Source organism: Coregonus lavaretus, assembly GCF_964263955.1.
Source record: "Coregonus lavaretus genome assembly, contig: HAP1_SCAFFOLD_277, whole genome shotgun sequence".
Classification (NCBI taxonomy): domain Eukaryota; kingdom Metazoa; phylum Chordata; class Actinopteri; order Salmoniformes; family Salmonidae; genus Coregonus; species Coregonus lavaretus.
The window spans coordinates 539,907-554,010 of NW_028165081.1; the positions used below are offsets into that span (position 1 = coordinate 539,907).

The window sequence follows — 14,104 nt, forward strand, 5'->3', positions numbered from 1 at the left end:
GACGGGGGTGCTATCACACATACACACACACTGTTCAGACCAGAGAGAATCGTTGTCTGCTCCAGGGATGTAATACACTCACATTCTCATTTTATCCAGAGAGTTGTGAGATTTCCACCGGTGTTGGAAGATGGCATTAGAAGAGCTCAGATAGTTTTATAGAGTATCTATCTACCTTACAGAGCAGAATATGCTCTGAAGTAGTCGGTTGCAAGGTATTCTCTCTCTCTCTCTCTCTCTCTCTCTCTCTCTCTCTCTCTCTCTCTCTCTCTCTCTCTCTCTCTCTCTCTCTCTCTCTCTACTTCTACCTCTCTCTCTCTCTGTCTCTGTCTCTCTCTACCTCCCTCTCTCTCTCTCTCTCTCTCTCTCTCTCTCTCTCTCTCTCTCTCTCTCTCTCTCTCTCTCTGTCTCGCTCTCTACTTCTCCTTTTCTCTCTATCCTGCTTTAGTTTGAATGAATAACACATACTGAGATTTCACACTAGGGCTAGGAACTAGGAAGCTTGGAGTGATGCATCATCACCTACAGTATAATAAGCAGACTTGTGGCAGTTAGTTACAGTTCTGTATGTGGTCTGATATGTCCTGTGAACCATCAGAGCAAACTGTGTAAGACTCATGGGTTCTGGTTGATCAAACCGATAACTGATTGTTGTGGTTATTGCTTTCTGTTTGACATCAACTGTTTTCAGACATTAGTCTATAGCTAGGGGATACATGGCTTATTGTAGTCTGGGTGCCCATCCAATGGTTTGGCTTCTTTCTCAAGCTGACTTTCTCTTGAGTAACACAAGCACACTCACGGACGCACAGAGCGGTATCAGTCCTTCTCTGTGAGAGAGAGCGGGGTCTTCAGTGGTGGGAGTCCAGCATTTCAGAGTTCATGAATGAATCTCCAGGTCTGCTTCTGTCTGCTCCAGGATGTTGTGAGTGGGTTGGTGCTGCTGCTGACTGCATTATTATACTCAAGGCATTTAATGTCCCCCTCTCCAAAGTTAAAGAGCTGTCAGTCAAATCCACAGGATCAGATCACGATTGGATCAGTTCTCAACGAGCCCCTTACCACTATAGGTCACACACAGGGCCCTGCTGTCCCACGTTATCCAATCCCAGCTCCAGCCCTTTATCGCCATGCCCCCAAGGTCCAAGGCCAGGTTCTCTCCCCTCCTCTCCTGTTCTCAGTAAGGCATTTCAGCATTGATGTGGCGCGTCGAACAGTTGTTGTGTCGGTCTGACTGCTTGCCCTGTGTTCAGTGTCAGGGCATGACAACATGGTGACATAATCAATCTCCAGGGCAGTCGCCCTCCGCTGCACCACTTTTCTAACGTCTACTTCCTCCTTTAGTTTGGAACTTCCTTCCTGTATGTTAGAGAGATCAGAGGGCTGTTCTAATCCAATGAGCCCCTCCTCTCCCCATCACTACCCCATGCAAGGGGAGGGCTCCCTTGTGGAAGGAACGTCACTGAAACGTTCACAGAGGTCTCACTGGAGTGGAGGGAGGAACTGAAGGGGAGAAGCTTTACATTAGAATGGAACGGGCCCACAGGGGCTTCATTCAGAATGGAACGGGGCAGAGGGGCTTCATTCAGATTGGAACGGGGCCCAGAGGGCAGCCAGTCAGCAAGTCAGCCAGTCAGCCAGACAGCCAGACAGCCAGACAGCCAGTCTGTAGTGGCTCAGTCGAGTTACACTGGGACAGGGGCGTTCTTACTGTGGCTCTCTAGTGCTTTGATGCTGCTCACAATGTTCTTCTGGGGTCCGACGATAGTCACACCAACCTTCTTTAGGTCCCTGTAGAAAGAGAGAGGAGGGGGAGAGAGAGAATGAGAATGAGAAATAAAGAGTTAGTGCTTTAGTGTGACACAGTGACATTAATGGCATGCCGTCAGTGATGCCCCTCCCCTCCCCCTTCCGCTGGCCTGTCAATCACAGAGGACCACATTTCCCAGAAGGCCGATGGGCTGCCAGAGCTCACTAGTCAGCTGATGGGAGAGTGGCCTTGAGCAGTTGTTGGTATATTGTCATGCTTAGTCTGAAGTGGTGTGTGTGTGTAGTGCGTGTGTGTGTGTGTTTGTGTGTGTGTGTGTGTGTGTGTGAGTGTCTTTGGAAGGGAACAGCACTGGTACAAATAGGTGGATAATAAATGCATAATAAAACAAAATGGTTAAGGCAAGCTTTGTCACAACGTAGGCACACAGCATGGGTTACACACATCATGTTATAAAGACACACACAACTTAAAAGAGTGTGTTATCTTTCATCTAGTGGACTGTATGTAGCAGCATGGTGATATTAGGTACAGCATGGTGATATTAGGTACAGCATGGTGATATTAGGTACAGCATGGTGATATTAGGTACAGCATGGTGATATTAGGTACAGCATGGTGATATTAGGTACAGCATGGTGATATTAGGGTACAGCATGGTGATATTAGGTACAGCATGGTGATATTAGGTACAGCATGGTGATATTAGGTACAGCATGGTGATATTAGGTACAGCATGGTGATATTAGGTACAGCATGGTGATATTAGGTACAGCATGGTGATATTAGGGTACAGCATGGTGATATTAGGTACAGCATGGTGATATTAGGTACAGCATGGTGATATTAGGGTACAGCAGTGTGATATTAGGTACAGCATGGTGATATTAGGGTACAGCATGGTGATATTAGGTACAGCATGGTGATATTAGGTACAGCATGGTGATATTAGGTACAGCATGGTGATATTAGGGTACAGCAGTGTGATATTAGGTACAGCATGGTGATATTAGGGTACAGCATGGTGATATTAGGTACAGCATGGTGATATTAGGTACAGCATGGTGATATTAGGTACAGCATGGTGATATTAGGTACAGCATGGTGATATTAGGTACAGCATGGTGATATTAGGTACAGCATGGTGATATTAGGTACAGCATGGTGATATTAGGTACAGCATGGTGATATTAGGGTACAGCATGGTGATATTAGGTACAGCATGGTGATATTAGGTACAGCATGGTGATATTAGGTACAGCATGGTGATATTAGGTACAGCAGTGTGATATTAGGGTACAGCAGTGTGATATTAGGGTACAGCAGTGTGATATTAGGTACAGCAGTGTGATATTAGGGTACAGCAGTGGACAAGACATCTTCAGCTCTTCTCCTGTGGGTGACTGTTGTTATAGAAGCATATTAGTGAAGCAGATCTGAGTTAGAAACAGCACAGCTCAAACCCACTCAGTTAACATACTGTAGCTTTGGTTTCACATTGAGCTTCAGTTTTAGTGCAACAGGCTTCTCTGCTACTCTGTAGGATGCACATGAAACAATAAATGAAAAGTCCTTAGGAAAAGTTATTTGGATGCAAGCAGGGGGTTCTAGTTTGGAGGGCAGCCAGTCAGTGTACTGCGGTCCACCCACCATCCGTTGTCTCTGGAGTATGAAGGGAGGAGGAGGGGGGGGTTAGAGGGTGGTGATCCCCATGGAAGGCTCCCACTCTGGGCAGGTGGCTGCTGTGACGTGGTGCTGGACCTCCGTCAGGCAGATTCTACAGTACACACATGCAGGACGCAGGGCCAGGGAATGTGAATATAAGTTCACACAGCCATACAGGCAACAGTCTCTCAAAAAGGTGTATGGGTACACAGCGTTAACACCATGAACAACATGTGACAAATCAAAACATAATAAACTGCATAAAACATGAATACATAAAGTATGACATAAAAAAAAAACAGTCTAGGCGGTGAATGACTCATACAATAAAATGGATAAAAACAAATGACCACGTTTTGTCCCTTCCATTTTGAAGTGTTTTAAAGTGTTTTAAAGCTCATCATCTATCAGGTTTAAGTAGACAAGGGCCCAAACTCCTGACCGCCATATTCCTCCTCTGACACATGACCAATGAGAACCTTAATGGATATGTTGGAAGTGTTTACAGTGAGCAGCTTCCTGCCAGTCAGACAGAAAGGACTGTCTCATCTAGAACTCTGAAGAGGCCCTTCACTGTGAGAGCATACAGAGACTTGATTCCTGCTGCTGTGTGTCACTAGAAGTGAGGCAGAGAGACAGTAAAGAAAATGGGAGAGGGGAGGAAGTCTGATGCCTCAGGCTGGACCACCCAGCCTCAGAACTACCAGAACCTCAATTTTAAACCAACATCTTTGTCAATTCATCAGTAGCTACACTCTTAGAAAAAAAGGTGCTATCTAGCACCTAAAAGGTTTTTTCGGCTGTCCGCATAGGATACCCTTTGAAGAACCCTTTCTGGTTCCAGGTAGAACCTTTTTGGTTCCAGGTAGAACCCTTTTGGGTTCGATGTAGAACCCTATCAACAGAGGGGGACAGCCGAAGAACCCTTTTGGAATCCTTTTTTCTAAGAGTGTATATAAGTATGCTGTGTCAATGGATTGAGGAGCGGTATGAGGGTTTGATTACTCTGGCAGACAAACAGAGGTCAGAGTCAGAGCGTGGGTGGGTAGTCTCCTGCTGAATATAAAGAACTGGATTAAGACACTACTAATCAATAGACTGATGTATCCTCCGGTCCGGGACTGGTCTGTCTGTGTGTCAGGGCTATACCCTCAGAGGATTAAAACACGCATATGATCCTATTCATGGTTTTATCCAGTTATGATCCAAAAGGGGTGGATCAGTAATGTCTTTATAATGATCCTGTTAGCAGAAACTATGTGTAGGCTGTACAGTTGATCTGTGATGTATTCCATCAATACTGTACATGGTTTTCTACTGAGTCTGCAAAGCAAGCCTTTTTGTGCCTCTGTAGTGATTGGTTAAAAGGATTCCTTAATTGATGACATTAATTCATTGATTAAATGTTCTGAGAAAAATGCAAAAAAAAGAGAGAAAGCACGAGAGAGAGAGAGCGAGAGAGAGAGAGAGCAATAGCGAAAGAGAGTCCTCTCTCCTTATAAGGCATTGTTCTGTTGGACAGATCAGGCTCTCTCTCAGGCAATTAAACTAGGCCATGGTGAGGAGGAAATTTCATACACTATTTGCATTTCATTATTTATATTGACATCAGAACAAAAGGCAATGTGGTAATTACTTCCTGGGCCTTTTGTTAGGCTTTGTAGTCACTGTCGAGTCCAGAGGGTTAGGGAGACAGAGGGTTAGGGAGACCTCCGCTTTGATCAGCCTGATTATAACTGTCACATTATTTACACTGTCAAATACCTCATCAATTAACACAACAGCAGGTCCCCAAAGGCCATATCCTCCGCTGAGAGAGAGGGAAGGAGGGAAAGAAATAAAGGAAAATGAGAGAGAAAGAAAGGGACAGAGAGAGAAAACCTCTAGCGGGCCAAATCACTGCATTTCCCATGAAGCCCATATGAGCAACATGGAGGAGCCGGTAGCCCAAATGGAGGTTTATTATTAGAGAGAGAGAGAGGTTGCTATGAGTTGGACGGGGGTGCATTGGGGTTGTGATCGTAGATTCTGCCAGATCCACTCTACTAAAGCTGTTCACAGGCTGTAGATCCTGTCAGAACTGGAGCTTAGAGAGTCTCTCTCTCGCTCTCTCTCACACTCTGTGTGTGTGTGTGTGTGTGTGTGTGTGTGTGTGTGTGTGTGTGTGTACCAGTGAGCGTGGCTAAAGCTCTGTCATTAAAGATTACAATCAAATCCTGCTATCCATGGTTAACAGATTAGACCCACAGCGGTGCCTCCAAGTAATGGGAGCAGATTGTAAACATGTTGGCGTCTCAGTGGGGGTGGGGTGTATTCAATCTGGGTTGCTGTGGCATGAGAGACTTTCTCAGGGAAAAGTCCTGTTTTAAGCCTGTTGCACTCAGACCCAAAAATGTCAAGGTATTCCCATATCTCGTCAAATATTAGATCATGCCCATATGCAAACCTAAATCATCTTATACAACAACTTAAATTTTTTTTGCTGGTTGGACAAGCCAAAAAAACTGAAATTCAAATTGACCATTGCTTCCTCAGCAAGTCTTCAGTGAGTCCTGTAAGTGTGAATCTGAGTGTTACTACAGAGCGTCATAAGAAGCAGCCTTACTCTGCGGAGGTCTTGGGCAGGGTGTCACAGGAGCTGTAGCTGACCCCAGAGAAGGCCTCCTTAAAGGGCAGAGACCTCACGTTGTCCAGCCAATCCCCCATGGTTCCCAATGACTGAACCACCTCTGAACTACTCCTGTCCAGGAGCAGGTTAGCTGGCCTGGGAGAGGGGGGGAGAAGGGGAGAGAAAGGATATGGATGGTTAGCCGTTGGAACACTGGCCGTGCCTAAACTACTAATGATGAGGGGGGTAACATGGGACACAATACAGTCCCCACAGAGAGCTGGTCAGCCTTGGAACAGAAATAATAACATCCCTACTTCGTCTCTCCCTCCTCTCAGCTGACAACTCTGTCTGCCTGCCCAGAGAATATGTTATTATTGAGAAAACAAGAGTATAAAATAACACGCTGCACAGAGCGAAAAACAAAAGGCTGTAAAGCACATTTCCCCATGCACACACACACACACCAACACACACACCAACACGGGCACGCGCACGCACACAGCATGTACGAACGCACACAAATACACACACACACACGCACCACAGGTCTCCCCATAAGGAAATACCTGTGGAGAGAAGGGACTACCCACAAACCCGTTCTGTTGCTGTGTGTTATGGACAAGCTCTCCCCAGTGAAAGGAAAGCCACACACAATGTAATGTTTACTTTATCATACAGACCAGTCTGATGATTTCCCAATATGACTGTTTGCACTGTTTCTAAGGAATTAAGTCAATATAGCTGTATGTATGTTGGATGGGCTTTAAGCAAAATGAAAATAAAACCATAAAGTGTAGATTCTATATTTACGTTTTAGATGTGACATCTCTTAACAATATGATTATATAACAAAACAAGCATAAATGTTCATATACTTACATTATTATTTTCTCTTAAAAATACTATAATTTTCAATACTGCAACCTTTATCAGATTAGAAACTAAATCAAATAATTAAATCAAATTAAAATTCATGCTGTTCCATTAACAATAATGTATAGGTTGAATAGCATGTCATGGCTGGAGGTACTGTTATGAAGAGATTTGAGTGACAGTAGAGGGAAGGAGCGAGGAGGAGAGAGGAGAGAAGGAGAGGAGGAGAGAGTGATGTACAGATGTACTATCTTAATTTGATTACTCTGTTGTCGCAGTGAATTGTTCTGCACTACAGAAAATGGAAATCGGTTAAAAAGGCTTCTAAAGTTTCTGTAATTTCCACTTTAAAATGCCAGACTTGATTTGCCATAGCGAAAAATGTATCAACCCCTACAAAAATGTCCATGAATGATAATCTACATAATAATTCACATTTCCTGTTGCTGCAGGATTATTTTCCTGCTGTGAGAAACTGGTCAAATTAAGATTGCAGATCTGTAGAAGAAGAGTCAGGCAGAGAGGACTGTCTGTGAGTCTGTCCTTAACCCTGACCATGTTTACAGACAGACAGACAGACAGACAGACAAACATCTGCTAAACCAACACCAGACCAGGAGACACTCCCCACATCTCCTGAGCCAACAACATTATGTTGTTTTGTATTGTATTTAGTGGACACCAGGCACGGCAGCTGTTGCTACAGTCATATCCGATCAACATCCAAATCAACAAGTCCACCTTCTCCCTATGAGGCAGGGTCAGGGCAGGTCAGACCAACTCAGGTCACATCAACAACAATCCTGACTCACACTCAACAATGATGGGTGTTGTGTCAGAGCCATTCAGAAAGGTTATGTGTGTGCGTGCGTGTGTATGTGCATGTGTGTGTCAAATCAGACAGTGAGTCAGAAAACAAACCATAGGACGACTGGGACCATAGCATCTGATCACACACACAGGAAAACACAGCCTAGGGAATACAAGCCAACACAGGACAGGAAACCAGCTTGGTATTCCCATAGAGACGTCTATTTACAGTAGTGTAAATAAACTAATCATAATAGCAGGAAGTCAAGTCCACCCTGAGGCTGAGTGTATTATATATAATGACACACATCTACATCACAGCAAGTGAATTTGTGTTGTGTGTCATGTGGGAGGTTTGTGTGTTGGCTCTGTGACGGTGTGTGAGAATGACGTATGCTACCGATGAGACAGGTAAGACTACTAGACGGTTCTGGAACATATTTTTGCCTAACTTAAGAAAGTAAACAAAGCAGTAAGACAGCCCATAGACAGTCTGTCTGGAACATAGTGACCCAACTAAGCAGCCAATCAGACGGACACCTCACCATGGGGACAGCAAAAGCTAGTTTGAGCTAGAACAAGAACAAGCAGAAGAGGATAGAGAAAGAAGTGGCAAAGGAAAGGGAAAGCTTAGAGACTGGTGTGTGATTGAATCTCTTCCTGATCATCAGAGGCCTGTCTGATAGCTGAGGGCCAACCGGGCAGAAGAGATAAGAGAGGAGAGAGGGATAGATGGAGGGAACGAGGCAAACAAAAACACACACAGCTCCCTGATTAAACCATCAGTCATGTATGAGGAGACTATTGATCTGTAAAGTTCTGTCCTCTCCCTTCAGAACAGTCATTGTGTCAGTGTAGAGGTAAACTATAGATGACCTTATCTTCCCTCTGTGTGATTCTGTTGGTTTGCTTTATTCTTTATTTTCAGCTGCGCTAGAGGAAGAGAACGACGGATGAGAGAGAAGGAGGGGGATGAAAAGAACATGCTAGTTGTCAGGGAGAGGAGTTGGTATCTTAAACCAATGTGTACGCATCATCTTACCAACGGCAGGATTTAGAAAATAGAAAGCAAAGATAAATTCCACCGTCCCTGTCTTCTTCTCCCTCCTCCTTTTTCTGTCCGTTTTCTCTCTGTCTGTTTTCCACTGATTTCTGAAAGACCACTGCTCTATAGGAGCATGTTTTTAAGGCTCTCAGAGGAGCAGAGGGAGAGATGGAGATAGGGAGAGAAAGATAAAAAGAGGAGGAGATAAGGATATGGGAACGAGGAGGCGGAGGAGAGGTTGACATCTGGGCATCTTGGTGGAGGACAGGAGAGGAGGAGAAGAGAGGAGAGGAATGCAACTCTCACTGTGAGGGGAACTGAAATGGCTCTGCTGGGCTTCTCCCAGTCTACTCCCCAGCCCTCCACCCCACCATTCTTCCACCCCTCCATTCCTCTCTCCATCTGGCCATCTGCATCTCCCCTTTTCCCCACTTCGCTCATCCCTTTTTCCACACCTCCCTTTCCCCATCCCCCCTTCACAAGGGGCCTCATTTATCAAAGGTGCGTACGCACACAAGACTCTAAACCTTGGGTGCGCCACTTTTCCTGCAAAGGTTGGTATTTATCCAATTTTAACTTGACGGGAAAGTGTGTGTATCTCCACACAAATCTCAGACCATGCTTACGCACAAATTCTAGTGGTTAAATAATTGTATTACAAGCAAATATTGTTATTTTGGGGGAAACAGAGGCGTTTCACACAAGGGAATTATAATAATGATAAGCTAATAAAAACATAAAAACATGATGATAAAATAGATGCATTTGCCATTGGTAAGGAGATTCCATAGCAGCATGTAGCCTATGTTTCTTTGACTTGGGCCTAACTCATAATCATATTTTCTGACATGACTGGTTTATTCCCACTACACAACAAATATTAGGCTACCATTTATCGATTGCTCATTCAATAGCCAAGCATGGTCAAAAGTAAATAGACCGGCGGTAGCCTAGACCAGGGGTACTCAACTACTATTTGAGAAGGTCCGGTCACACACATTTCCTAGGTAGCATAGGTCTGGATAGATACATGCGACCCTAAACTGTTCACACCCCTCTTGTTGGCGGAAAGAAAATGTTGCAGTTTTTAAGCACATTTTCTGCAATTCTACACATTTTGCCATGAGCGGAGAGAACATTTTGTAGTTTTAAAGCTAATTTCCTGCAATTCTACACATTTTGTCATGAGCGGAGCGAACATTTTGTAGTTTTAAAGCTAATTTCCTGCAATTCTACACATTTTGCCATGTCTTATGTGTGTTCATATGATACCCAAGTGAGTCAACAAAATCAATGGGGCCCCCTGGGGGTCGAGGCTCCAATGGGCACATAATCTGGCCATGATAAAACTACAAGATTTAGATAGATGCTTAGCCTAATTTACCTACCTAGTTAACATGGGCTAGTTGATCAACTGAATTTCTGACAGGTTATAAATAGCTTTCTAAGATTTGTTAGTGAATGACATAACAAGAGGAAAACTGTCCATGCACTACCAAATTTCGAAATTGCACCTTGTGTATTCTACTATTAACCGCAATAAATCGAAAGCCCAACTAGGTTCCTAAAAACCAACGGTCCATATTAACCCCGTTCAGGGACCGGATCCGGACTGCGGTCCGTCTGTTGAGTATGGCTGCCTAGCCAGTATGGGTAGGCCTAGGCTGCAGTATTGCTGTAAGACAGGAGCGTGACATCATACTGTAGCCTACCATATTTCATCTCAGAGCCTATACCAAGACAGGAGATAGAAACACAATCATGTATTGACAGACAAAATGAACAAAATGATGAACCAAGTCTTCTGCATAGAAGTGTGGGCTGTAGAATGTACTTTTAAATTGTTTGACTAGACAATCAATCATGCAGTGTGCGCGGCCAGTGTTTGGCACTCGCTATAGGCGGCATGCATTTTTTGTTTGAAAAAGTCACTGCAAAAGATGAAAACATTCTGCCCACACATCTACAGAAATGTGCAATTACAGTTTCTTGTAGAAATTGACATGGCCCAGTTCCAACATTTCCAAATTATACAGCAAATTAAGGCCTTTTGTTACCAGGGCGTTTTCCAGGCAAGGTTGTAGCGGTCGTTCACGAGCACAGAAATATAGAATGGCTCTGATTTATCAATGCAAAACATGTGTATATGTTGCGTGCGACAGTTCAATAAATCCCAATATTTTGTTGCGCACGCAAATCATAGAATCACCACGTACGCCAGAATTTTGTAAGAAATGTAAGCACGGTTGATAAATAAGGCCCCAGGCCACTCTCTATAGCCCTCTAAGCTCATACTCATCAAACCCAAATCCCAAACCCCCCTCTTCTCATATCTTCAGTCCTTTTCACTCCTCGGACACCCTGTATTCAAGCCCTCTCCTCACTCGCCTTTGGCCTGTTAAGGTACTCCTGCACTAAGATTCTCTCCCTTTCGCCCCATAGACTCAAACTCTCACCCCAGGTCCCCAGACAATGTACTCTAGCTACAGCTTTGATCTGGGCCTGTGGGGGATGGGATCTCCATTAGTCAGTGCAGCCCAGAGACATATTAGGTGTGTGAGGCCGAACCCAGCTGCTCCTGCGGTATAGCGGCACGCACGCACACGCACACGCACACTCCCATAAATCACCTTGTCCTCCGTCTCTCCCCCTCCTGCTTCCACCCCTCTCACCCTGCGCTCAGCCCAGTGTTAAAAGCCAATCAGGAAAATTACATGCAAACTCCCAGGGACTCATTTTCACTTTCTTAACAAACCATTAGTCAACGTTATGAGCTCCGACGTCTCCATAATACCAGGAACGTCTGTTCCACCAACCCACCGCCTCCCTCCCTCCCCTGTTCCAGCTCTAGCCTCCCCTCCTCCCTGCCTCCTCCCTGCCCGCCCAAGGCCACTCTACACAGGCTACAGCAACGCCTCAGTCCCACAGTGGTCAAAACAAAGGGAGGGAAAAAAGAAAAAACAGAGGAAAGAGTATTAGGGATATTGTACAGCATGTAAAAAGGAGAGAGTAAAAGAAAGGAGGAATATCAGGAGGTGTTGTTTAGTGAGAGAAAGAGGGAGATAATACACTGAGTGCTCTTTCCATGACAGACTGACCAGGTGAATCCAGGTGAACGCTATGATCCCTTATTGATGTCACTTGTTAAATCCACTTCAATCAGTGTAGATGAAGAGGAGGAGACAAGTTAAAGAAGGATGTTTAAGCCTTGAGACAATTGAGACATGGATTGTGTATGTGTGCCATTCAGAGGGTGTATTTTTAGTGCCTTTGAACAGGGTATGGTAGTAGGCGCCAGGCACACCGGTTTAAGTGTGTCAAGAACTGCAACGCTGCTGGGTTTTTCATGCTCAACAGTTTCCCATGTTTATCAAGAATGGTCCACCACCCAAAGGACATCCAGTCAACTTAACAACTGTGGGAAGCATTGTGGTCAACATGGGCCAGCATCCCTGTGGAACACTTTCGACACCTTGTAGAGTCCATACTCAGAGGCCTGAACACACAGGGTCAGTTAGAGTGAGATCCTAACATCCTGTGTACACAGGAAACAGGAAGTGTTTGTTTATGACAGCCTCTGTGTGGTCCATGTCACCACTAACTGGGTCTATATACAATCAGGTTTGGGCCCATAATGAGAACAATGTTAAGATAATACTGCTCTCCCCTATAGGGGTCTGTCCCATACTATATAAATGCTCTCCCCTATAGGGGTCTGTTCCATACTATATAAATGCTCTCCCCTATAGGGGTCTGTTCCATACTATATAGATGCTCTCCCCTATAGGGATCTGTCCCATACTATATAGATGCTCTCCCCTATAGGGATCTGTCCCATACTATATAAATGCTCTCCCCTATAGGGATCTGTCCCATACTATATAGATGCTCTCCCCTATAGGGGTCTGTTCCATACTATATAAATGCTCTCCCCTATAGGGGTCTGTCCCATACTATATAGATGCTCTCCCCTATAGGGATCTGTCCCATACTATATAAATGCTCTCCCCTATAGGGCTCTGACCCATACTATATAAATGCTTTCCCCTATAGGGCTCTGACCCATACAATATAGATGCTCTCCCCTATAGGGATCTGTCCCACACTATATAAATGCTCTCCCCTATAGGGGTCTGTCCCATACTATATAAATGATCTCCCCTATAGGGGTCTGTCCTATACTATATAAATGCTCTCCCCTATAGGGGTCTGTCCTATACTATATAAATGCTCTCCCCTATAGGGGTCTGTCCCATACTATATAAATGCTCTCCCCTATAGGGGTCTGTTCCATACTATATAGATGCTCTCCCCTATAGGGGTCTGTCCTATACTATATAAATGCTCTCCCCTATAGGGGTCTGTTCCATACTATATAGATGCTCTCCCCTATAGGGGTCTGTCCTATACTATATAAATGCTCTCCCCTATAGGGCTCTGACCCATACTATATAGATGTTCTCCCCTATAGGGATCTGTCCCATACTATATAACTTCTCTCCCCTATAGGGGTCTGTTCCATAATACTGTACATACAACACTCCCATTAGGCCTATACACCACTATCTTGACCTAACACATTAACAGAGGTGGAGGAACACCTTCTATGAGGCCTCTATTACAATATGGGGTTGCTATCGTTTGTGATTCAAATGTGGTTTATATATTTTATAGATCCACCAAGGTCTTGCACCTTGGTTGGAAGGCGAGGTAGAGACAGTATCAGTAACATTGAAGGCCAGCAGAAGGGGAAGCGTGTGATAGAGAGAAAGAAACTAAAAGCGAGGAAGGGATAAACGAGTCCCAGGGTGGAGGACAGTGTTTCCTGTCGCTGCTGTCACTAATGAGCAGGATGTTCTGTGGGGAGTGGATATGTTCGATATGTCCATCCGTATTGAGCCAGGTGCGTGGGAGAGGGGTAATGAGTCAGGTGCAGTGATTAGGCGTTAAAGGGGGGAAAGAGCCATGTGCATGGGAGAGGAGCAGAGAGGTACAGCTGTGAGTTAGGGGGGCAGGTGCATGGGGGAGGAGCAGAGAGGTACAGCTGTGAGTTAGGGGGGCAGGTGCATGGGGGTTGAGTGTATGAGAAAGACGTCACATTGTCTAACACTAAAACAACTGAGTATGGCTAGCTGTTAAGTTTAGATCTGTATAGTAAAGATGGTGGATAAATGAAGATATCCCATAAAGGCTATTTACAAAAAATGGTCACAGTTCCGGTCTACTTACGGGGTGGCTCTCACATAGGCACCAATGCGATAGCAGCTGGGTCTGGTCTACTTAGTTCATTGACTGTATATGAATCAGAAAAAAGGAGCCTATGAAATGTCTC

General features: G+C 44.7%; 1 protein-coding gene across 1 annotated transcript in view; it reads right to left on the reverse strand.

Annotated features, from left to right (window-relative positions):
- Window positions 1-1,643: 1,643 nt before the first annotated feature.
- Window positions 1,644-14,104, reverse strand: part of LOC311116292 (ephrin type-A receptor 3-like) — a gene marked incomplete at its 5' end in the record, with an annotated part of 57,827 nt that continues 45,366 nt past the window's right edge. The window contains 2 exons of the mRNA XM_084191395.1: window positions 1,644-1,791; window positions 6,039-6,197. Of these exons, the coding sequence (XP_084047521.1) occupies window positions 1,686-1,791; window positions 6,039-6,197 (265 nt within the window). The remainder of the gene's footprint in view (window positions 1,792-6,038; window positions 6,198-14,104) is intronic.